At 44.7% G+C, this 23,064-nt stretch overlaps 3 protein-coding genes across 13 annotated transcripts in view; 1 reads left to right on the forward strand and 2 right to left on the reverse strand.

Moving 5' to 3' along the window:
• ppfia4 (PTPRF interacting protein alpha 4) overlaps window positions 1-5,428 on the forward strand; it is a 47,909-nt gene extending 42,481 nt beyond the window's left edge. For 7 of the 9 annotated variants that reach the window (XM_047332871.1, XM_047332872.1, XM_047332869.1 and 4 more), the window contains 7 exons: window positions 510-685; window positions 876-973; window positions 1,602-1,777; window positions 2,501-2,569; window positions 2,659-2,845; window positions 2,994-3,091; window positions 3,843-5,428. In XM_047332871.1, the coding sequence (XP_047188827.1) occupies window positions 510-685; window positions 876-973; window positions 1,602-1,777; window positions 2,501-2,569; window positions 2,659-2,845; window positions 2,994-3,052 (765 nt within the window). In that variant the 3' untranslated portion in view covers window positions 3,053-3,091; window positions 3,843-5,428. The remainder of the gene's footprint in view (window positions 1-509; window positions 686-875; window positions 974-1,601; window positions 1,778-2,500; window positions 2,570-2,658; window positions 2,846-2,993; window positions 3,092-3,842) is intronic. The other 2 variants (XR_007030921.1, XM_047332870.1) reach the window with 2 other exon arrangements.
• A 66-nt stretch (window positions 5,429-5,494) lies between these two features.
• On the reverse strand, window positions 5,495-7,993 carry myog (myogenin). The gene is made up of 3 exons (XM_035632381.2): window positions 7,256-7,993; window positions 6,430-6,529; window positions 5,495-6,337 (listed from the first exon to the last, which is right to left on the reverse strand). Exons 1-3 carry the CDS (start codon window positions 7,787-7,789, stop codon window positions 6,219-6,221), a joined length of 753 nt encoding a protein of 250 aa, XP_035488274.2. The 5' UTR covers window positions 7,790-7,993; the 3' UTR covers window positions 5,495-6,218.
• An 8,169-nt stretch (window positions 7,994-16,162) lies between these two features.
• On the reverse strand, window positions 16,163-22,917 carry mdm4 (MDM4 regulator of p53). 3 transcript variants are annotated; one of them, XM_035631005.2, is made up of 11 exons: window positions 22,712-22,909; window positions 22,200-22,293; window positions 22,024-22,098; window positions 21,787-21,920; window positions 21,628-21,677; window positions 21,119-21,183; window positions 19,482-19,578; window positions 19,229-19,389; window positions 18,879-19,064; window positions 18,588-18,656; window positions 16,163-18,495 (listed from the first exon to the last, which is right to left on the reverse strand). In XM_035631005.2, exons 1-11 carry the CDS (start codon window positions 22,744-22,746, stop codon window positions 17,941-17,943), a joined length of 1,521 nt encoding a protein of 506 aa, XP_035486898.2. In that variant the 5' UTR covers window positions 22,747-22,909; the 3' UTR covers window positions 16,163-17,940. The 3 variants fall into 3 exon arrangements, 2 of the variants coding, with proteins under 2 accessions (XP_035486898.2, XP_035486897.2); XM_035631004.2 differs by having other exon boundaries at window positions 18,879-19,079; window positions 22,712-22,908; XR_004793432.2 differs by lacking the exons at window positions 16,163-18,495; window positions 18,588-18,656; window positions 18,879-19,064; window positions 21,119-21,183 and having other exon boundaries at window positions 19,322-19,389; window positions 22,712-22,917.
• Between the last annotated feature and the right edge of the window lie 147 nt (window positions 22,918-23,064).

Below are 23,064 nucleotides of genomic sequence, written 5' to 3' on the forward strand. Positions count from 1 at the left end.
GTTGAATTTTTCACGAGTCATTTTCAGCAACTTGAGCACTTTCCCATTCTGCTTCATTATATTGGGGTCACCCACAGAAAGCTCAGAGGCCAATATCTCATAACCTCAAAACATTCAAATAAAATGATCTGTTTGGCAGGGTGCCAGTAAGAGTGAGGAGAAAAATGTCTTCAACCAAAACAAATTCTTTTTTCATATTAACCTACATCTGAGCCATTAGGGCACTGTCAAAGCCTAAAGGAGCTGTTGCACTTCAACAGATAAATAATGATTTGCACATAGATTACCTGATTAGACCTTTCCTCCCTTTGCTGTTAGCTTTGTGGCATCTTCATCTGGCAGGACAACTAGTGTCTTTATGATTTTGATGGGTCTCTTTCACAGCTGACATTTTGTCAGGGATGAAGTGTCCCATTTACAGTGAGCAAAATTATATTATACTGAAACAGCGAGCAGCCCCTCTTTTTCTTTGGCAAAATTAGTAACATTGTCTATTCCTCTCCATGTAGACTCTGGCGTATGGAGACATGAATCACGAGTGGATAGGGAACGAGTGGCTGCCCAGTCTCGGCCTGCCTCAGTACCGCTCCTACTTCATGGAGTGTCTGGTGGACGCGCGCATGCTGGACCACCTGACCAAGAAGGACCTGAGGAGCCACCTCAAGATGGTGGACAGCTTCCATAGGTCTGTGACCATGGCGATTAGTTTGGTTGCTGTTTGATCAGCTTCTACTTTCATATGCTAACTGGATACATTAGCAATGGAGATGAGAAGGCTAATGATGCATACAGTATGTGCTTATCCTTTTGTGTGTATGTGTGTGTGCGCGTGTGTTTGTGTGTGTGTGTGTGTGTGTGTGTGTGTGATGCACCAGGGCTAGTTTGCAGTACGGGATTATGTGCTTGAAGAGACTCAATTATGACAGGAAAGACCTGGAGCGCCGGAGAGAGGACAGCCAACATGACATGAAAGGTAGGCCACACACGAGGTCACACACTTCCAAAGTGTCATCAGGCCGGAGTACCACCTAGTGGTTTTGCCTATATATTGTTCATTTGGCACAAGCATTGAAACAGCTGCACCTCCGACTGACAAAAAGCCAATTGAAGCAGGCTCTGCATACCAAGAGTAGAGCATACACACGCTCGCACACACACACACACACACACACAAACACACAAACGCATGCAGTCCGATCTTACCAGTCCTCTCGCCCTTTTGACCTTGAGTTCTGCACATGAACTTGACTCAGCTGTCATGCCAAATCAGAAGCCTGCCCTGTTTACACACACACGCGCACACACACACACACACACACACACACACACACACACACACACACACACCTGTTCCAACTTGGAAAGCTGGCTGACAGCTGTGCTTTAAATGAACAAAGGGAGTGTGCCTGCGAGTTGACACTGTGGACACGCACATTACCTCTTTATCTCTCTCTCTCTGTCTCTCTCTCTGTCTCTCTCTCTCTCTCTCTCTCTCTCTCTCTCGTTTTCTTCCCCCCATCTGCTTTTGATGATACATGCTGTTACTGTACATAACATTGTGCTGCAGTACCACAAATCTGAGCCGCTCCCTTCTGCTTCAGATGTTTTGGTGTGGACCAATGAGCAGGTGATCCACTGGGTCCTGTCCATTGGTCTGAGGGAGTACAGTGGCAACCTGTTGGAGAGCGGCGTTCACGGGGCGCTCATCGCTCTGGACGAGACCTTTGACTACAGCAGCCTAGCGCTCATCCTGCAGATCCCCATGCAGAACACACAGGTGGTTACAGAGGAAAACACTCTGCGTGCACTGACTGAACTGATTTGAGTAGGAGAATGATATTGAGTGTTGTATGCATTGATTTTTAAGGGGAGTCTGGTCCAATGTGTGGGTAGTCTTAAGGAATTGTGAAATCTAAACATCTGTTAAGAGTATTGGCTAAAACGTCTACATTGGTGCAAGTAAGATTTGTCTCATTTTATATCATGATACATGCTCAGCACGTCTTTCCCAGTACCGGAGGCACACAGCAGACCTAATGGCCAGTCCATCATCCAATTGCCCCTGTTGTTGAGGTTTTTATGAGATTAGTTGATTTGTGTTTTGTTGGCAGTGTCGTTTGTGTGCAGTCAGCATTTCCTTCTACCACTGACAACGTGGTGCCAACATTAAGTTCTGCTTCAGATTGTGAATCAGTTGTTCTCAGATCAGAAGTGCTCAGTTGTTCTCACCTAGCAATTCACTCAAAAGAGTTCCCAGATCACAGGCTTCAGTGCAGATTACTTGCCCAGTTTCATGTTTGTAGGTGATTGTTATTGGCTGTTCAACTGAAAACATGATGGTTCTAATTAGTTGAGGAACTGCGTGTAATTTTACAGGTATTTCAAAAGCTTTCATTGACATTTTGCCCTCAGCTCTCGTTTACTGTTTGATGCTGGTTGGTTAACTCACAGCTCCTCGGTGTCTCCTGCTCACTGAGGCTGTCTGCGCTGTTTTTTTCAGGCACGGCAGGTCCTGGAGAGGGAATTCAACAACCTGTTAGCCTTGGGAACCGACCGACGACTAGAGGAGGTGACCTTTCAAGCTGCTGCTTTGATCAAATGCAATATTGTTGAAAAAGGGCCAATTGTGTGACCTTGCTTTCCACATTGTCCCTGTAGAGTGGGGATGACAAGTCTTTTCGACGCTCTCCGTCATGGCGCAAGAGGTTTCGGGCACGTGAGGGAGGGGCGGGCCTGGGGATGATGGCAGGCTCCATGGAAACACTGCCTGCTGGCTTCCGCATGCCCTCCATGTCCATGCCGCCCTCTGTGAATTTGATGGCCAGGAAACAGCTCCAGCCTGAAGGTGTGTTACAGTACTAACCAAACTATTGCACCTCAGCAGATGTGTCTCTGTGCTTTCCATTCTCTCTGCTGGTCCTGACTGACTAACTGCATGCTCTGTACTCTCTGTCCTTCTGTGCCCACATCCGTCCGTGCCACATCTTCTCAAGCTCCTCCCCCGGCGCCCCCGAGACTCGACCCCTCGGCTGTGCGGACCTATTCATGCTAACTACTGTCTGCTTACTAACAGGAGCGCTAATGCTAACAGGTAAGCTGGCAAAACACTACCAGAAACTGCTGGACTTCCAGGTCGGTGTGCATTTTAACCGGCATCGCTCAGCTGTATGGCATGAGGCGCGAACGTGGCACTTCCACTACAGAACCAGGCTTATGCACTGATATGTGTACCTGGTTAATTTAAAGGGGCAGTAAGTGATTTTGGTTGTTGTTTTTTTTACACAATAAGTGAGTTGGATTAAAATCACTAACTGCCCCTTTAAGCGAACATTCAAGTAAAGAATCTGAGAATTGTTGCTCAGTTTAAACCTCAAGTTTGCAGGTCCCCTCAGCTCTTTGAAAAGTTTCAGCTTCTTTCGGTCATCGGAATAGAATTGACTCCAATTGAATGTTAATATTGCTTTGTGTCTGCTGGAAGTGCTTTCTAACCCTGTTGCCATAACAACCTCACAAGGTGTTTATATGTTGTTGTTTGTGCAAATTTTAAAGATTTTATCTTGCGATAATGTTTTTGTGTTTGTTTCTTATTCTCAACAAATCCCATGACAAGACCAAAGCCAATAAAAAGTCATGTTATACCAATAATTGTCTGTGTAGCCAAAACTTGCTTTGCTCATTCCTCTGTTCCACAGAGCTCCATTATCAGCCAAATTATAAACAATTATAAACAACACGCTTGTATTGAACATGTCAAATTAAGACCAAGAAACAACAAATACAGACTGTATGTCGCTTCTTGCTGTCTCACTTTCCCTGTCTCTGTCTCACTCTTCCTCTTCCAGTGCATTCTCATTACCTATATGGACATATGCTTGCGGCCTTTTGAGAGTGATATGCCAAATCTGGAGAGGAAGACCCGGGTGCCACTAAGGGGGGGCGTTCACCCCTTTGTTGCCCAGCCTCACCTCCCACCTTTCACCTCTCACCTCTCCTCCGGACACGTGCAATACAGAGGCCAACTCTGACCTTTGAACTCTTGAGAGTGCTCATTGGCTGCGCTCGCTGCTGTAAACGAGACTCATCCAGGTCTCTCCCAGTTTACCCCAGTGCTCCCAGTAGCCTTGTTGTTGTGGTGTTGTGATCCTGCTCCCCTGGTCTCAGCTGTGGGTTCTTGTGCTGGTTCTATTAGTCTCAACATGGCCAAGTCCAAACCAATGTTGCTGTATCATCACATCCTAGGAAACACAGTAGTTGATTAGTGTGAAAAAAAAAGGTGTAAAGCGTTTGGTGACCAGCTGTTGATTTGGACTTGGGAATGATGAATACTTGTATAAATGGCAGATCCCACTGCACATTGCCCCTCTACCGGTTATGCAAGGTATTACTCATTTATCGTCTCTGTACATAAAATGGATGAATTATGTTTTTTATAGAAATATTATATATATATATATATATATATTGGAAATATATATGGAAAATAATATAATATCATTGCTGTATGAAACCCAATGCCCTGTATTCGATAGTGACTGTTCTCTCTCTCTTTCTCTTTCTTTCTCTCTGTGTCGGACCTTTGTGTGTCTTTTGCTGTATGCTGTAAGTGTGTGAATCATTAGTGGGACGAACTCACAAAGGATGGGGTGTGTTTCTACAAGGACTCTTCACAGGTTCATGGGTCCAATTTGAGACTTCTCTCTTTGCTTCTTCTCTAGTTCTGTTCTTTTTCCTCCCCCTCTTCTTCTTTTGACACCATGTAGCTGTTAAATCTCCGCCTCTCTCGCCTTCTGTATGACACTATGTAGCCTAGAATAGAGAGAATCCTTTAATATGAAGATGTGTGTATGTGTGTGCGTGCGTCCATGTGTGTGTGTGTGTGTGTGTGTGTGTGTGTGTGTGTGTGTGTGTGAAAGGCCGACCCCAGCCATGTGACCATGACTCTTTTCAGTGAATGGATAGTGTGAACACTGTAGCTCCTCTCTCTCTCACTGTTGATTCCTTACGTTCCTCTCAAATCAAACTGTAAACTGCTGCTCGACATCAGTCAATGATATCCACATAATACTGCTCAAAGTGACGGACTCGCATAATCCTGTTCTGTCACCTCCTATTTAGTTGCCATAGAGACATGACAGTGAGCAGTCTTGGCTGACTCTAGGCTGACCAACTCCTCATCCAATGAGAACACAACATATGAACCAGTGAAGTGCTGGATGGGTGTACAATCTTTTTATTTTAATTTTTTTTTTACAGTTTTTCCAAGGTGTCTAAAAGGTGTAATGTGCTATGTGGCAGCTATGAGTACTGTGTCTTTATTCCAGGTGTGAAACAATGCTGACAAATCAAGATTTTATTATTTGGCTATTTAAAAAATGTACTGTATTTATGACACTATATAGACATAAGTAAAGCTGTTTTTTTAAATATACATTTTGGATACTGTGTTCTTTTTGATCTTGTGTCTCATTTTAGCCAGACAGTCTACAATAGGCAATGTATTGAAAATGGTCTTTATTGCAAGAATTGGACAGAAAATATTACTTTTTGGAACATCTACAAATACACAACAATCTTAGTTATAAAAGTCAAAAATAAGTTAGCAAAAAATAGAAAATAAAATGGCAAAACCACTCTGTAGAAAAAGGGAACGTATTTACATCACTAGCATTCATAACCAGTTTAAATTAAGCAGATCTTGGTCAAAACTGCCATGGTACATATTGGCCCCACAAATAAACTCATGTTTTTTTTAAGCATAAAAACACACGAAAAGAATGAAAGATCAGGGAAAGGTTTCGAAAAGAGGAAAACTTAAATTAAGTAAGGGACAAAAAACAGCTTTTCTCATTCCAGACTGGAGGCATGTCAGAGATCCACACTAGTTACTAGGCTTAGGTGTTGTATTCATGCAGCAAGTGGTTGAATCTCTAGTCAGATCTGACAGGCAGGTCTGGGCCACAGGACAAGGCAGGGAATAAAAGGAATAAGGCCTCATTGTGAACAGGATTCAGTTTGGCTAGCACAACTGTGGATCCGTGGAGTTACAATCCTAATAAATCACAAATTTTAAATTTTTGCGTAAGACGAAGCGATCTGCAGAGCTGAAAAAATAAATTAAATTGGAATTTGGGATTGGTAGTCAGCCCCTTATGTCAACTGTTAATTTCCTTTGTGTCTGTGGATCTCTGTGCACCTACGGCTCCAATGTGTGGAGGGTCTTATTTGGAAATGTCCACAGGAAAGGCCACAGCTCCGTCTGCTGCAGCGATGCCTTCCACGATTGAGGTCAGCACACGCATGCTCCCCTGCTCGGGAGAGTCAGCAGCACTCAGGAGATCTGCAGAGAGACCCGGTCGCACATTCAGTATCTGAGTGAGGCCACAGTCATCTGACTGTCTCTTGATGAGACCGAGTGTGAACTGTACTCACCCTCGCTGCTGTAGCTCTGTGTGCACTGCTCTGGAGTGCTGCTCCACTCTGGGCTACTGCAGCAGGTGCTGCCTGAACTGGGCTCGCTTGACGACGACACCTGTTGTCATGGAGATGCACACAGAAGTTGCTGTCAGTCACCCTGTGTTATGACACGGCACACCCTGCCCCACGTAGACATTTAACACACACTACAGCGCAGTGTAATACCACACACACACACACACACACACACACACACACACACACACACACACACAAATGCATCCTCTGACCCCTCAGGGGAAAACCCATGAACAATTTAAGACTTTCCTTTTAGAGAATACAAATGGACATGATACAAGACATCTTATAACATCAACACCCTTTGACAGTTGTTGATGGATTTTGACTTTTTCTTGTGGAACCTGTCTCATCACCTTATGTTTGATGTCTCATTGAACCATAGGGCAAAAAAACAAACAGATTTTCTGAAACATTACTGAGCTGAGAACTGGATCATGTATTACAACATCTCTAAAAAATAATTTAAAACACAGAACTACAGCTACATCAGTTTATGTCCCCAACTGAAACTGAAACTCAAAACTCCGACCAATTCCAAAGGCTTAAGGGGCAGACCAAGTTCATCAAAGTCACACATTGTCAAACATTTTCACTATTTTGTCTAATCTAGGGTTGATCTCTCTCTACTACACATTTGGTTTCTCAGCATCTCCCGTCCCTTTCTGTCAGGTGCATCAGGTCTTTGACCTGCCTGTCCTTTCTGTTTGTCTTGGCTCGGCCCTCTGTGACCTCCTCCTCATCGCTCATCTGTCCTACTCACTCTGGGCTGGGCCGGGTTGGGTCGGTAGTGTAGTCCCTGCTGTCCGGTCTCAGTGTCCTGCTGGTTGAGGGAAGACACCAGGGCCTGGAGCCTCTCGATATACTGGATGGCGCTCCGCAGGATCTCCACCTTGGGCAGCCTCTGGTTGGGGTTCATCAGGGTGCTCCTCTTCAGAGCATCAAAAGCCTCATTCACCTTCTTCAGACGCCGCTTCTCCCTCAGTGTGGCCGCTTTCCGACGGTCCATGGTCACTGTCTTCCTTTTGCACAGCTTACAGGCCCATGGCAGACACTGGCCTGGGCAGTGGGGCTCGGAGAGGGGTGACAGGCTGGACGTAGAGGCTTTGTCCTCTGCTCCTGTGACCCCAACTCCAACACCCCCAGACAGACTCGCACACAACCCCATCATGGAGTTCCTGTCCTGGTAGCCTGCTTGGTCATACCCCCCGGGCAGGCGAGAGGGGAAATAGCTGTCCCCTCCCTCGTAGAAGCGCTGGTCAGGGAAGAAATAAGGGTTGGTCTCGAAAAGCTCCATACTGGACAACGTTGTGGACTGGATGTGAGGGGACAACGATCCCTGCTTCCCCTGGAACTGCTCTACTGTATGTGTTCTCCGGTCTCGTGAGGTGGAGCGTGTGTGTCGGAGTGTACGTGTGCGTGTGTGCGCGCCTGTCCTCGTCCCCTGCCTGAGTTTGTGATGAGTGGAAGACGTTTGGAGAACAACTGGTGTGGAGCAACTGTAGGCTGGCATTTAAACCCCTCTGCCTGCTGCAGGATCACAGGGTTAAATTTAGCACGAGCCCCCAGAAACCTGACACGACGTTTAGCTGTTGCTGCACATCTACACTTCACATCTCTGTTGGGCCCTGCTCTCTGCGGCTCTCGGGCCCATTTGTGTGTGTGTGTGTGTGTGTGTGTGTGTGTGTGTGTGTGTATGGGTCTGTGCGCTCGTGTGTTTCTTAAGAGGCCAGGATATGATCAAGTTCCCTTGGAAATGGGAGAGATGATCCCGGATCAAATATGTCCGTCTTAATGAGCTAATCCCAGACTCGCGTCTCCCTCCATGACACCATACATGTCCCCTGGCATTGGTGGGTACGCCGGGGGGTCTGGAGACAGCTGTCACCTCTTCTAGGAGCCAATGATATGCAATGACAATGAGCTGTTTGAATCCTAGTTGTTAATGGGAAGGAAATGAGCCCAGAGATTTTTGTTTACTCAAAACTAGGTCACAGAGCAACACTTGTACTCTACGTTGTGACTGCAGGTTCAGAATGATGAACCAGGTTGGTGTTCAACATGTAAAAGCTCAGGTGACATACAGAAAAAGCTCACGCCGTTGTTGATTAGTCTTGATTTTATGTGACCACATTTGCATCTGCTGACTATCCTTTTAAGATGATTGCACAATGTGATGCAAATGACCTTCTCAGCTTTACTGGCCTCAGCACCAGACAGGCCTGCGCAGGAACAGCGAGAGAACAGTTAAGTGAGTCAAGCACCGACTTGACACCGGCTCCCGTTACTCTCAGGAATCGACAGACAATAACGTGATGACCACACGGTGGTATGGCCTTCGTTGTCCTGACCTCTTCCAGTCGGTCTTGCGTCAGTTTGGCCACCAGGCGTTAATCCTACCAGGACATGTCTCACCTCATAGCTCACCAACTAATTCTGACTGGCTTCCGCTAGCACGGACGACCAGCCAAAACACACACTTCTGTCAGCAGAGAAGTGGACCGGAATGACAGGCATAGTGTGCGACGTGTTACATCCCCGCGTATCCCATATCACTATCATAGGTTAATCTCAGTAGTACACAAGGTTTGCTGGAGACAAGGGGCATTGCTCCGTTTTGTGGCTTCACTACATAAAATGAACAGGGACACACTGTTGACTAATGACACATGAAACCAAGCCTGGGACTTGTCACATGTTGTCCTTTCTCTTTCCCCGAATGCCTTTCTGTCAGCCCTGAATGCTTCCAGCATAACAGACAGCAACACCATCGCTTCACATCCACTTTTTTTATTTTAAATGTTTGTTTGAATGTCAAGTCCTTCACTGCTGTGGCAACATATTAAGGTTATGACGGAGGCAATGTTAATTTTAAATGACGGTGTGATGCGCACTGTGCAGACTGAATGACTGAACAAAGAGGCATCAGAGCATTTCTTAACGTTAGTGTCTATGGAGACATCAGGAGGATGGCTCGAGAAAACCTCACCCGAATCTCCCCACCTGTGTCTACTGGGAGATAGATCAGAATTACCACCAGGAATATCAAAAAAGCAGAATTTGGCTTGGCAATGACAGGCTTTGTCACGGCAGCTAGAATTATTCTTCGCCACTGGAAGAGTCAGACTCGACCAGATTTTGCTGACTGGGTTAAGCTGATGACAGAAAATGCTTCTTTTGAATTGATGACAGCTTAATTAAATGATAACAAAGGGAAGTTTTACCAGGTCTGGGATAATTTTGTGAACTATATAGAGGATGGTAATACATGCCTATAACATATGAGGGAAGGAAGACTGTTATTTTAGATAGAGATATTCTTAGAGAGGTGGGGTACACTATGAAATAGCAATGGATGATAATGTGCTGATATTGATTTATTTTTATTTTTGGGGTTGTTTTTTGTTTTTGTTTTTCTTTCTTGTTTGACAAACATTGGTTTATACTGTTTGTATAACAGGGTTTGTTGATGCTTCATATGTCAGACCAAACAATAATTCGAATAAAAACTTAAATGACAAAAAATGTAGTGTCTGAGGCAACTAGTTAGACAGAGAGCTATCCTAAAATATATTTTTTTTAAAGGAAAAATGCTTTAAAGGACATGTTAATACGCCTTTTTCATGGCTGGCAGGTTTGAAATGTCATACTAGAAAAAGTGCAGTATGTATTTCATAACAGTAATGAAGGCTGCGTTCCATTTAGTATGTCTTATCCTGGGTCATGTTGTGGTGCTTGCCGACTTCACCGGCACAACTACTGTACATGGAGCAGAGCCGTCAGCATTGTTGCTAAATTCACATGAGCTTCTCCTGCTTCTGCAAGTTGAAATATCTGCTGAACCCCTGAGAAAGCTCTCGTGTCTTAATGGAACTCTTAATTGGAGTTTTGTTGAAAGCAGGTGTACAGGACACCTAGATACATATCACATCAAACCTCCCAGGAGGTGCTTTCAGGAAAGACAAACACACAGTATGTGGTCTGTTGCCAGAGCCCAGTTATTTATTTCCAATAAAAAGTCACTACATTTTACAATCCGTATAAACATTGTTGCTTTTTTATAATTTACCTAATCCTATTCTTTAGCCATATCTGTATCTTTAATCTAATCTTACTCATGTTGGGGGGGGGGGGGGGGGGGTATTAACAATTAAGTTACAATAACATTGGGATTTCAAATAGTGGCATGTTGAACATAGCATGATGTAAAATGACATTGCTTGTTGTTGACACTGACAGCAGACTTTCGCCTCTGGTAACTGGGTGACAGCTACAGGCCTGGCTCTTGGTCTAGTCCAGGGTGTGGGGCTGAGGCCCAGTGCAGAGTCGCAGCTTGGCGCAGGGCTGCGGTGGCCTGACAGGTTAGTCTGTGATGGATGGTCACTGATGGTGGAGCGAGTACAAAGACGCCAGTGTTGTGTCGGAGGGGGCAGGAGGGGGGGGTCTGCAAGTGTGTCCGAGTCACTCATAACCCTCTGTCATCTTAACCCATTGTCAGCAGAACTGGAGCGCGTGTGTGCATTTCTCTCTGTGTTTTGTGCTAATATGCGGCACACACTTGTGTCTTGTTTGAGCAACAAGTCCCCTCTCAGTGTTTTGAAGAGAACACTTGAGAAGCAGTAAACAAGGACTTGGTGTTTACTCACTGTGTGCAAATACTCGACATACCGAATACTCCTTCCTCAGTTCAATCAGATTAAAAGCCAGTGAGGGAGTCAAACACACGGATAAAATAAAGATCAGATGAAAATTCAAGTGACATTTAGGATGAAGAGTGGATTTAATTTTCCTTTACTTGTCATTGTAAGAATGGTACTTACTTGGTATATATTTTCACCATTTGTACCTGATCATCCACGTAAGAAGCATCACAAAATGAAATATATTATATGATTATAACTATGATAACATTTTACGTTATTATAAAGAGGACACGAAATGAACTGCAATAAACCTTCATTATGAGAGAGTGTGTGTGTGTGTGTGTGTGTGTGTGTGTGTGTGTGTGTGTGTGTAGCAGGGATTGCCTTGTCACTGGCAACACTGTTCCACTTCTGCTCATTGACAAGCAGCAGCACATTGTGGGACAGCTGAGCTGGAGGGAGGAGGAGGAGGGGAGAGGGATCAGTCCTGCTCACCCCAGGTTAGCCTCAAGATCATCACTGACCTAGAGAGCTGTCATCTGAGCGCTGACTGGAAATCTCAGATATGTAAGAGGAGAATAACATAACAACAGTAAAGCGGTTGATTAAAGGTGGATGAACCAGGACTTCAGTCCGATACATTATAAGTGTACGATTACCACAAAATCAGATGACATTCAATGGATTACATGTGTTTGGTGATGCTTTATATTAGAGGGTCTGCGGTTTTCTCAATGATCACTCAAGATGTTTCCCTGAAAGAATTTGATAACTGCTTCAAATCTATATGGAAAATATAACCAATTTTCTGAGTTTGGTTAATAGTATTGAGTATAAGCAGTTGATGAATTCCTTAAAATAACAACTAAGATCTCAATAACTTAAAGCTGAAAGCGGTAATACTTATCTATCCTTAGAATAATATTCTTTATATTTGTGTAGGATTCGCTACAGGTTCGTCAATTGAAATTACACTTCAAGTACAATCAGATAATGTCTCCAGTTTTCTTACAATCACTACCAAACCCTTCCTACTATTTCCATTTACAACACCTTCTCTTCCTTTTGAGGACAGCATTGGAAAATATTAATTGGAACCCGTACATGTATACTATTTTTTCAATTAATTATTTTTATAAAAATGGGATTAATTACTTGATATTTAATGTAATTAGTTTACATTGTTTAAGTATGTGTCCCTCCACTTAATTCTTGGATACAAAATGTACTGTATATGGTCGTGGTATGTGTGATATGAACACGGGGAATAAGGGATTTTAGAGAATATAACTCGTGGCCTTGTGCAACAATATCATGTACCAAATTGAGTATCCTCTGGAGAGGACACAGTCTCCACAGTGACATCAAAAGATGCCCAAGTGTGACACTTCATAGGCTGTTTTCTAACTGTCGCCATGATAACTGCGCATCTATGATATGCCTTTGATATCAGTTTTTCATCCAGCAGAGCTTTTCTCTCTGAGATATAGTGATATTATAGTGAACATTGTTGGTGAAAGATGACAAAGCAATGAACGGCTCGGAATTAAATGAATGGGAGCAGGCGGAGCTGATTACTACACTTGCGTGCGGCCCGCCGCAGCTATTTCTGTTGAGTAATGAACCTTGCAGAAGCTGTAGTGCCGCACCATTTGACTGATGTCTAAAGGTGATGTGACACTATTACGGCCCGGCTAATCATCGGGAGAATGCTCCCATTCATTCCTGTTCAGAATGAAGTGCCCCACCTGTGTTTTCACAGGGCTCCGGAGGCCTGGAGAAAGCTTTCAAAGTCGGGGGGAAACAGTAGTTCTGTGGCCCAACCAGTGCTGCTGCTCACTGGGGCTTTTATCGCAGAGTAATCCCCTACAACAAACAGAATGGCCGGCATGTGCATATGCAGCTGTCGCAGTCTTAGTGCAAGTGGTGTCATGTTAAATCGCAGGAATGGACTGAGCCCCTGAACCATCCGCTGCCCTTCCCTTCACCGGCATGCCACTCACTGCATGTCTCCAGCACAATCAGACAAACACACAATCAGACATATATTTAAATTCTTAACCTACTTCCCATTAACATACTTTGCTGCACATGGGAGCTCTCAAGTTATTCCCTGTAAATAATTGGAGCTCCACTGCTACAAACAGCCAGATTATTCACATTTACCTTCTGTATGTTCCAATAATGCCACAGGTTGTACGACAATCAGAGAGCATCCGTCTCTGCGAAGCTGCCAGTGTAACTTCAGTTCATCAGAATGATATCTGACAGGGTAAAGCTATAGGCCGGTTTTATCTGAACGGCAATTTACACCTTGATGTTGCTCAAGTCATAACAACAATCAGCATAGCTCCCCTCGGAGACACGGTTGAATTCTGTCTGGGGACAGTGATGTGTGTACGCCTGCAGTGTGATGTTGTGAGATCCGAGTGGATGGCTATGCAAAAATGATGCCCCCATCCCCGGTCAGTCCAGCTTCTCAGTATCATCTGTCATATCCGGCTTCCAGCTGTGGGCACAGGGGAAGATAAGCTCAATTCTGTTTCTCCATGAATCTCATCCTGATGTCCCACCTCTAGTGTGACACATCTCCATCCTTCTGCCTCTGGTTCTACTCTTATTTTGAAATTCTCCCCTGTCTTTATGACTCTGTCCATACTCCTATCTTTGTTTCCCTGTGACTCCACTGACCTTCTCCCATGTCAGCAGTCGGACAAATTTAGCGGGCCTGGTTTCTGGAGCGACCGAATAGTTGAACACAACAGTAGGAATGTGTGTGTGTGTGTGTGTGTGTGTGAGATGTGTATGTGTGTCTGCACGGAGGTGAGAAAGGAAAGGTCCAGGTCACAGGGGTACAGTTACAAATATCCAGACACAGAACCAGAAGAAAGCAAAGGAGGGTAAACAGGCTGGGGCTTGCCGTCCTTGAGGAATGCAGACGAAGGACACAGGAAGAGAGTGACACAGAAATAAAACGAATATAAAGGTGCTTCGTAAATACAAGAACAAAAAAACTGATGAAACAATGGGAACAATGTTCAACAGAGAGCACACATCCAAACTATTTTCCATCCAGGAAGTATTGCATACGCCATGGGGGTTGGAGGGAGAATGTGTTAAGTTATTCTGGGATGTTGGGATGAAGGAACTGTCGCCATGGAAACATGAAGATCCCCCACCACTCCCTGAGCCGTGCCATTCGAGAGTTGCCAAGCGCTGGCTGCCATGTCACCAGGGGTGTTGTGCCATTCTTTTGTCTCTACGCGCTGTGACGTGCCAGACGCCGCCGACTTAGCAGTATGCCATTCTTGAATTAGACGCAGCGAGAGAATGCATTTGGGTATGACTGTCAGGAACGTTTAGTGCCGTACACCAAGTCACCCAGAGGACAGTGGGTTTGACAAACCAAGCAGTTTGAAGCAAATAGACGTTCACTGTTGAAAATAGTCATGAGATGACTATTTTCTTCATTTACACTTAGTTTTTATTCAAACAGCCATTTCCAACTTGAATTACAGCTCTGCAATTGTATGCACCCACATATAGTTATGGGTTGGATTAGGGGCGGGATAGGAGATGGTCAGGTAAAAAGGGGGGAAGGGGTTTCAGAGATCGGGCTGATTTGTAGCCATCTAACTGTTCCTCTTCTTCTGTCATACACTATGCGTTGTGACTCTTGTCACATCCTTGTTCAATACGGTTGTCCTGCTGCATGTTTTGCACTCACGTGTTTTCGTATTCATGGCAAGAGTTTGGCAAGATAGGAACAATAATTTAGGTTTCCAACACCTCAACAATTCATAAACAAGCCCGCCGTTATTCTGGGCTAGAAGGATCAGCTGAGGCACTCTCATGCTCTGCAGCTGCACTTCAGACGGACTACACTGGACTGGGCGGTACGGAGATGACCCATGTGCCTGAACAATGGAAACACACATGTAGTGCATGGCTATGTGCTCCAGTTCCACCTTAACACAACCTGAACACGGTCGAATCGACTTTAGTCTATGGACAGGACTCTTCCAAACACAAAGCACAGTAGAGAAGTAGCATGTAACCACAGCCAGAAACACAAATCCTATGAAAACCAAACAGTTCTGAGACCACAGTGTGAAAAAAGTGCTGGGCTTCATTTTCCCCATTACTACCAAATATTGCAGAAATGCTGCCAGATCTATTCTCAACTTGTTTGTTTGGGGTTGAGTGTGGTTTACTGTCATTTTGTTGAAAGTGATCAGGTTTTACTACTACCAAAGGGTTCGTAGTGTGTATGTATGTGTCTTAGGATCCATATTAAGAAAAGGTTCATATTAATTAGAAAGATTGCCTTTCATAGATGTCAGTAGATTACATTAAGGGTCACCAAATAACCAGTTGTCGACCTCTAATGACAATGTCTGTTTTGTGCCATGGCTTCATTGTAGAGCTGTGTGGGCCCTCTCCCTTTCTCTGTGCTGGTGTCCAAATGTGTGTGAAGCTTTTCTGTATCTGATGCGTGGGTGTTTTATTTAAACCTTCTTGGGGGGTCACATGGTGCAAGTGACAGGAGATTTTCCCCGTTTAGGGAATATCTCATAATAAGACACCCTGGGGCAAAGGAGTAACATTGTTATTTTACTAGCTTGACAGCAGCAGTGATAAAACAACTTACGTGTATGTGTACTGTACGCATACATGTACTGTATACTGAGTACAGGGTGGCAGTTCCACTTCTCAACAAGTGGACACAAACAAGCAGCAGCAGAAACATTGAGTAAGCAGAGGAGAGTCACAGGTGCTGAAGCCCCGTCGAGACAGAGGACACAAAGACAGCTGGCCTGTCATACAATGACTTATTCTTCAACACACACACACACACACACACACACACACACACACACACACACACACACACACACACACACACACACACACACACACACACACACACACACACACACACACACACACACACACACACACACACACACACACAGTACGTCTGTAGATAAAGTGGCCCAAATAAACAATTAACTCCCAACACGTTATCGCTAAAAACAACTTATTTTATTTCACACTGACATGTCATTCAGGACCAGTATCACTTGTATAATACACACAAAGCTGTTCTTTAATGAGGTCTGGATTTGCAAGGAAATTTGTTTCCTAATGACGGTGAGGAATAATAATTTTTTAATAACTTTTATACAGCTTATATAGCTCTGACACCAGCTCAGTGTCGGTGCTGGTCACGACAGGAGGCATGCTCTATAGATGCATTACGTGTTATTACTGGTACTGTGCAGCGTCAGTGTACAACACATACAACATTGACTCTTCTCCCCACCTGCTGGCAGAAAGATGAAGCACAACTTAAGAGCAGAACAAAGAGCTATGGTATTCCCTCTCGGCTAAATGCCACTTACATTGAACTTGTGGAAGCCTAGAGAACATGCTGTATTCGAAGACGGCTCGCACACCCACCAAAGTAAATATTGTTCAATCTTCAAATAATACAGAACCCTTAAAATAAAAATCTTTTATATACAAATAAAAGTAAAAACTCATTACTTGGCAGTGTAATGCTTAAATCAAACTCCCCATATGTACTGCAGTTCATTTCACTGACGGTACATTTGGCAACCTATCCCATTTCTTTAAAGACTTTCAGAAAATCTGCAACAAGCGCAGCAGTTTTCTGCTTCATCACGGGAGGCCTTTTAAACAAGACAGAATTATAAATAAATTAAATACAAAATATACAGATATTGTTCAATCATCAAGTTCAGGAAAGAGCGTTAAATCATATCATTTATCATTTAGACATTAACTGGAATTATGACATAACTTACTGCAGGCGTTACGGTCGTCGGCAGCTTGGCAATTGTACATATTGAATACATATTAACAACAAATTACTACCCCAAGAGAAAACCACAGAAAATACTTCGGCTGCGCAATCTCAAGCAGGTTGAATTCAATTCTACATGTTAAAATACTATGTTGAGAAGAGCAGGACTTAGGCCACCACATATGCATTTTACATAGCATTCATTCTTGTTTATAGTTTTTTTTTTTTTAAACAGAGGATATCTTCATGGGGCTGCAGCTGTTGAAAACAATTTAATGTTTTTTTAAGACTCGCTTGCCTGTTGTTCCTTCAGTCTCGTCTTCATTACACAGAATAACCTAAGAATACTCAAAGTGGTGAAAAAAAAAGAGAAAAAAAAGCAAATGCCTCAAGTGAAAAATCCTGTTGTTACATACCTGCAGATTTTAGTCCAGGTGAAACCCAAAGTTAATCTATGGAAACACTAAGAGAACGAAGGGAAGCAATACAATTAGTTTTTGTTTTAAAATGGCAAAATTCTACAAATGCAATGCGAAATCCAATCCAGATTTCACACTGCCTGATAAGTCTTCATGAATCCAAATAATGGTTGACAAACAGTGCATTTCTAACTGATCCTCTAATAAATAAATGAATAATCCTGCCTTTGTCCCTTATTCTAATGTGGCACCAAAACAAACATTTGCTACGAAAAAACTCTTACATCAAAAGTTTTCGTCCAACAATACTTCAGAGGCAGTGTGACGCAATATATACCATGCAGCCAAGAACACACTTCACCAAGTGCCATCTTTGTGTACAGCTGTGTAGGGGTAAAGGTAAGGGTAAGGTGCACATCTTTGTCAGAGTTTGTGTGTGTACCAGAGTGCATGCAGCTTTATGTTCAGATGTGTTTGCAAATGTGTGTTGTGGGTGAGGGTCGTTTTTTTGGCGTTTAGGTGTGGGGGAGCATGTGAGAAAGACAGAGACAGATTTTTAGATGGACATCTTAATAACTTTTTGTATAATCTTTCCACATCCCGGACAAGGGGCCTGGAACTTATGGAGCCTCCTTGCACATGGGAAGCAAGTTAGCATGTGAGAGGTACCTCCGTGTAATATGTTTCCATTGCGTGCTCGCACTCGACAGAGCTTGCATGGCTCCAACAGTAGCCTAACATCTTCCACCTCCATGCCCAGATTTTCCTGACTCTCCCCTTCTGATCGCAGCTCATTTTTCCGGAAGCCCGAGGGCCCCTTGCCTTTTCCTATAGCCATAGTGGGCAGTGGCCGATCAGCGGTGGAGTGAGAGGGCAGAATGACGGGGTCAGACACTGTCCTGCTGCAGTCTGGGACATCAATGCCCGTGTCGCTGTCATCTTCCTCATCATGGGTGGTGAGGGAGCTGCATGCTGGGATGTCAGGGACAGAGAGGGAATGGGCAAGTCGAGGGACATCTTTGTACCAGTTCTTACGCAGGGCCCAGCAGCGAACACAGTACCTCTGTAGAGGGGTGTTGTACTTCCTGCACTCGGTGCACTGCCATGCATCCTGAGGGGAAATGTAAAAACAAAGTCACCCGTCGACATAGCTTTAATATGCAACTACAAACACCGTGAACTGTGAAATGAGGAGAAACAAACCTGCGTGGATATCTCTGTATCGGTGTCATCGCTCAAACACTGGGAGTCTTCATCTGGCTCTTCCTGCATCTGGACAAAACACACCAAACACCTGACGACATTATCCTCACACAGGATGATAAGAAAAAAAAACATTTACTTTTCAAAACAGAAACAACAATTAATCAATATTAACCGTCCGAGAAAATGAAAAAGCTGAAACGAAATGACTTCAGAATATATTGCTAAAAAAAGTCTTTATTGGTCAACATGAGCACAAATGGAACCAAAAGTATTAAACTAAAATCATACCTCTCGATCTGCCTTCTCCTCCCTTCCTCCTCCTCCATCATCATCCTCAGGTAGGGCCTCCCCTTCTCCGGCACTCCCTTCCTCCAGCGCAGCCTCCGTCATCTCTACGCTCACCTGTTCACTCTCACCCTCGGTCAGGAACCACAGGTCGTCTGTGGTGTCCGATACGATGGCCGTGTCCTCCTCCTGTGCAGGAGACAGCTGACACATCAGGCAGACCACCACTGTTACGTTCAGGTTCATGATATTTTCCAACAAGAAACAATTGAGTCTGTGTTTTTAATCTTAAAAACTCTCAAATTAGCCCTGACTCGGTTTTTGTTTATCAAACAGCACTTGAGCTTTCTTACTTGGTTGGTGTGGATGTCAGTGGAGCCGTTGCTCCTACGGCTGTAGTTACTACGGAGATTACCCAGAAACCACCAGGGCAGGCCGGAGAGATCCCAGTCATCCAGAGTAACATCCAGCTTGGCCCGTTTGCAAGCTGACCTCGGCAATCCTTCAAGGGAGTCTGGAGAGGGTTTTGAGCAGTTAAATTCAACATGTTGACAAAAGCTAGAGTCCTGAGAGTATTTCTGAGCATTTAACAGACAATTTGTTTACCATCGTCTGGCTCCCGCGGTCGTCTCTGGGAGGGGGTCTGCAGGAGAGGCCAGTCACGGCCAGCCTCCAGTCCTGCTTTAACCACACCTCCGCACGTCTGAAGGGGAAAGGAGATGTGAAGGACAAAAATTAGAACACAGAGCCATGACTGGGTACTTGAAGGACTCACAGCTCCTTTTCAAGAGGGCCCCCAGGAGGGGGGGGGTGGTTCAGGGAGAAATGGGGCTGGGCAATTAGGGAACGGGACAGTGGGGAGGGAGTTCACAATAAATGTGGGCGATAATAAGGGTATTATATTATTATATTACAGTTTTAAAGCTAAAAAAAGAGAACAGACAAGAAAGTCGATGTTCTTATTAATCAAACTTTTGGCAAATCCAAAACAGTTTGGCTATGTAGAATGTGCAGACTAATTAATGGGATTGAAGTTTACTTACTCTAGGATATGATGATAATAAAACTTGGGGCTATAAAATATCAATAATGATACAATAACAACAATGATTTTAAGTAGAATACATCCATGGAAAGTGTTGACAATCATTTAAGATTTTCACACAAGAAAATTACTAAGAGAGAACAATTAATCTTCTTGGTTAATCACATCTGATTAATGAAATGTGTACTTTTGGAAAAAACAGCTGATATTTGACAGCTCGCTGGAATGGATTGAGCACATGCAGCACTTAGAGATACAGTGACTCCTTTGATTGATAAATCCTGACTGTAGCTGAATTATGCTGAGAACATACAGTTAAGTGCTACGCGTTGGATTATGGAGGGAATGGGAGAGAAGGGTGTAGGAGCACAGGGATGGGTGAAGAGGTTTTAGGGTTGTCCTTAGGCCCAGTGGCTGATCGGAAGCTGTGATCCTCCAGTTTCGGAGCAGAGAAGAGAACTCTGAGACAGACAGAGACATTGACTCTGCCCCCCATCCACTGGGTGGAGCTGGTGGGTCACCAGACAGTGCCGAAAAAAACCACCAGACCAAACCAAGGATGGGGTTGTACAGAGACGGTGCCACTCTGTACAAATGCACACCAACGAAGACAGCAGCCCTTACTACCCCCCCTCCTCATTACACACAAGCAGAAAAGAGCTAACTCTATACTCAAAAGACAAACTCTCAGTGAACTGGTGTTACGCCAAGGCACTATAGGGTCAGTACATTTTACCCTTCATAGCTGTTTGCAGTAATGAATTACAAAATTGCTTCCGGATGTTTTTCGGAGATTGCCGGTGACATGACGAACGCAGCAGGAGATTGTCCGAGTCAGACGCATTCAAAACTTCAGGAACATTTCTGGTACATTCTGTGGCGTCTGGCATATAGCATGCGTCAGGCAGGATATGACGATAATTCTGCTGCAGAGAGCAGCTGTTTTTGTTTACAGTCTTCCACACGCTGTGAATTTCCTGCTGTGTTCTCACATGGGCTAAATAAAAATTCAGAAAAACATCCACACTTCAGTGCATGTCTGTGAGCAGCTAGTCAGAAACAACAATACGATTAGCATAATTTTTGCTTCTCACTGATGCTGATGGACCTGTCCCTTTGCGTTTACAAGTGTTGTGTGTAGCGAGGCGAGAAAGGCAGCGGGTCTCTGTTTCCTCTGAGCACCAGGCTTCGGTTTTACCTGACCACGATCTTCCACTCCGCCCTCTACACACTCACGGCCCACAGAAAGATTCTCTGCAGCGTCTGGATTTCAGATAAGACACAGTAACAGAAAAAGGACACCCCCACCCTTTAATTATAGCATGACACTATCTCTCTCACTTAGGCCTTTGTCTGTGGCTTTGAAGGATAAGCTGGAAAATGGTGTTCTTCTGGTCTAGAGCAGAATCCCCACACCACATGTGAACTGTCACAAAGCATTCACAATGTATGCAGCAAGAAAGTTGATGTTTTAAAATAAAACGGGAATAAGGCAGCAAGGTCATCACTATATTCCCAGGGCAATATACTATGGTTAAGTTTCAAATTAAATATTAAATTCAACGAAGGGAGGAGGAAAAAGTCAAGTGAATTTCAAGTCACCAATAATGTACAGCAAAAGTTGCATGTTCTTGGATGATCCCCCATGAGAAAAACATAAATTCTCATAAAGAATAAATAAAACATGAAACTGCCACAGTCACTCACCGGAACAACCGAGCACAACCAAGTATTTCTTCAGCATTTCATACACCGGGCTGTAAAACCAGACAATACGAGAGTTTAGACAGGAGTTCCTCATTTTAGATGTGCATGTGTCCGGCATTACAGAATAGCAACTGGAGCTCCGCTCGCTGGTGCGTGTACCTGGGGTTTTTGACAGAGAAGCTGTCCACCTCCAGCAGCTCTCCCAGAGGATCGTCCTGGCAGTGGACGATGTGCTGCCTCTGTTTGTCGTACAGTTGCTTCCCCATGATGTACTGTCCCAGGTAGTGCATCACCTACACAGAACACTGGAGGTTAAACCATCGCCAGGCACCTGCAACAAGGAGAGTGTCTTGAACCCCTCGAGGGGCCGCCTTGCAGACACACTGCACAGCTCACCTCTTTGAGAGTGAACACTTCTTCCTGGGCTCCGGCAACGCGCAGAATCTGCAGGAGAGGGGCTTTTGGTTGTACCTGAAGAGAACATTGAAAATAAATGAGGACTACAAATCATCTATGTGATTATAGACTATTGTTCTAGCACCAGCAGCTGTACCACTTTTGGACTGACGCACCTGATTCCCCTCCCCGGGTAGAGTCCTGCAGGATGCGCTCGCTGCAAGAGGCTGGGCCGACACTGATACTGAGCTCATAGTAAACGAACCGAGTCTGCACAAGCACAACGACATGAGATTATGATTATTGAGATGACTCGAGCTGTCAATTTGTTGTCGGCCCGAATTACTCAGTGAGGATGAAACCAGCGCGGAAGCACAGCGACGTCAAATGTCGGCGGCCTACTTCGTCACAGAACAAGCGACCGCACCGCTGCCTGGCTGGAGTCGTCACAGCCCACCAGCATGTATTGTTTCTGCTTTATGAACTCATTGTCTTTCAATAAATGAAAGTGGGGACACTGACAGAAACACCGCAGCGCGTACTGCCGGCTCGTGGCACACGGGAGCAACTTTGTCAGCTCTGTGGCAAACCACCACTCGCTACTAGCTAGCGGTTAGCCGAGGTTAGCCGCGTTAGCTCGCCGCCGTCCATTCGTGAACAATGCGACGGGTCGAAAGAGGACCCTCACCGTGGCGCGTTGACATTACTTCTCTGCTCCAACATTGTCCCACACGCGCTGCTGCCTCAACAGCGACACGGCATCTCGTAGACGCACACACAGACGGTGCTCGTCCCACACCAGCGGAGTCGCAGCCGCTAGCAGCAGCTTAGCACAGCGACAGATTCAAAAGCGACGAATATGGCTACACACAAGTTCCGGATGCACAGCTGCACTACGCACACCGAGTGTGCTGCCCCCTGCTGGCGTCACCGTGTGCCACATACAAGTGGGAGTTATGTTAGTTTATTGGGCGTTGCGTTTGAAGTTATGTAACTTTAGGTTTAAAACAACAACAACAACAAGATGTACAAGAACACGCT

This window comes from Scophthalmus maximus, chromosome 6, assembly GCF_022379125.1.
Source record: "Scophthalmus maximus strain ysfricsl-2021 chromosome 6, ASM2237912v1, whole genome shotgun sequence".
NCBI classification, from domain to species: domain Eukaryota; kingdom Metazoa; phylum Chordata; class Actinopteri; order Pleuronectiformes; family Scophthalmidae; genus Scophthalmus; species Scophthalmus maximus.

Bases quoted from the DNA above. Each gene is read 5' to 3' on its own strand.
- myog (XM_035632381.2), bottom strand. From the start codon at position 7,789: ATGGAGCTTTTCGAGACCAACCCTTATTTCTTCCCTGACCAGCGCTTC. The intron at 6,530-7,255 runs GTGAGTAGGACA...CCATGACAACAG, and splicing joins CCAACCCGGCCCAGCCCAGA to GTGTCGTCGTCAAGCGAGCC. The intron at 6,338-6,429 runs GTGAGTACAGTT...GTCTCTCTGCAG, and splicing joins ACAGAGCTACAGCAGCGAGG to ATCTCCTGAGTGCTGCTGAC.
- mdm4 (XM_035631004.2), bottom strand. From the start codon at position 22,746: ATGTTGGAGCAGAGAAGTAATGTCAACGCGCCACG. The intron at 21,678-21,786 runs GTACACGCACCA...CTGGTTTTACAG, and splicing joins TTCTCTGTCAAAAACCCCAG to CCCGGTGTATGAAATGCTGA. The intron at 19,080-19,228 runs GTAAGAAAGCTC...CTGATGTGTCAG, and splicing joins CTGACATCCACACCAACCAA to CTGTCTCCTGCACAGGAGGA.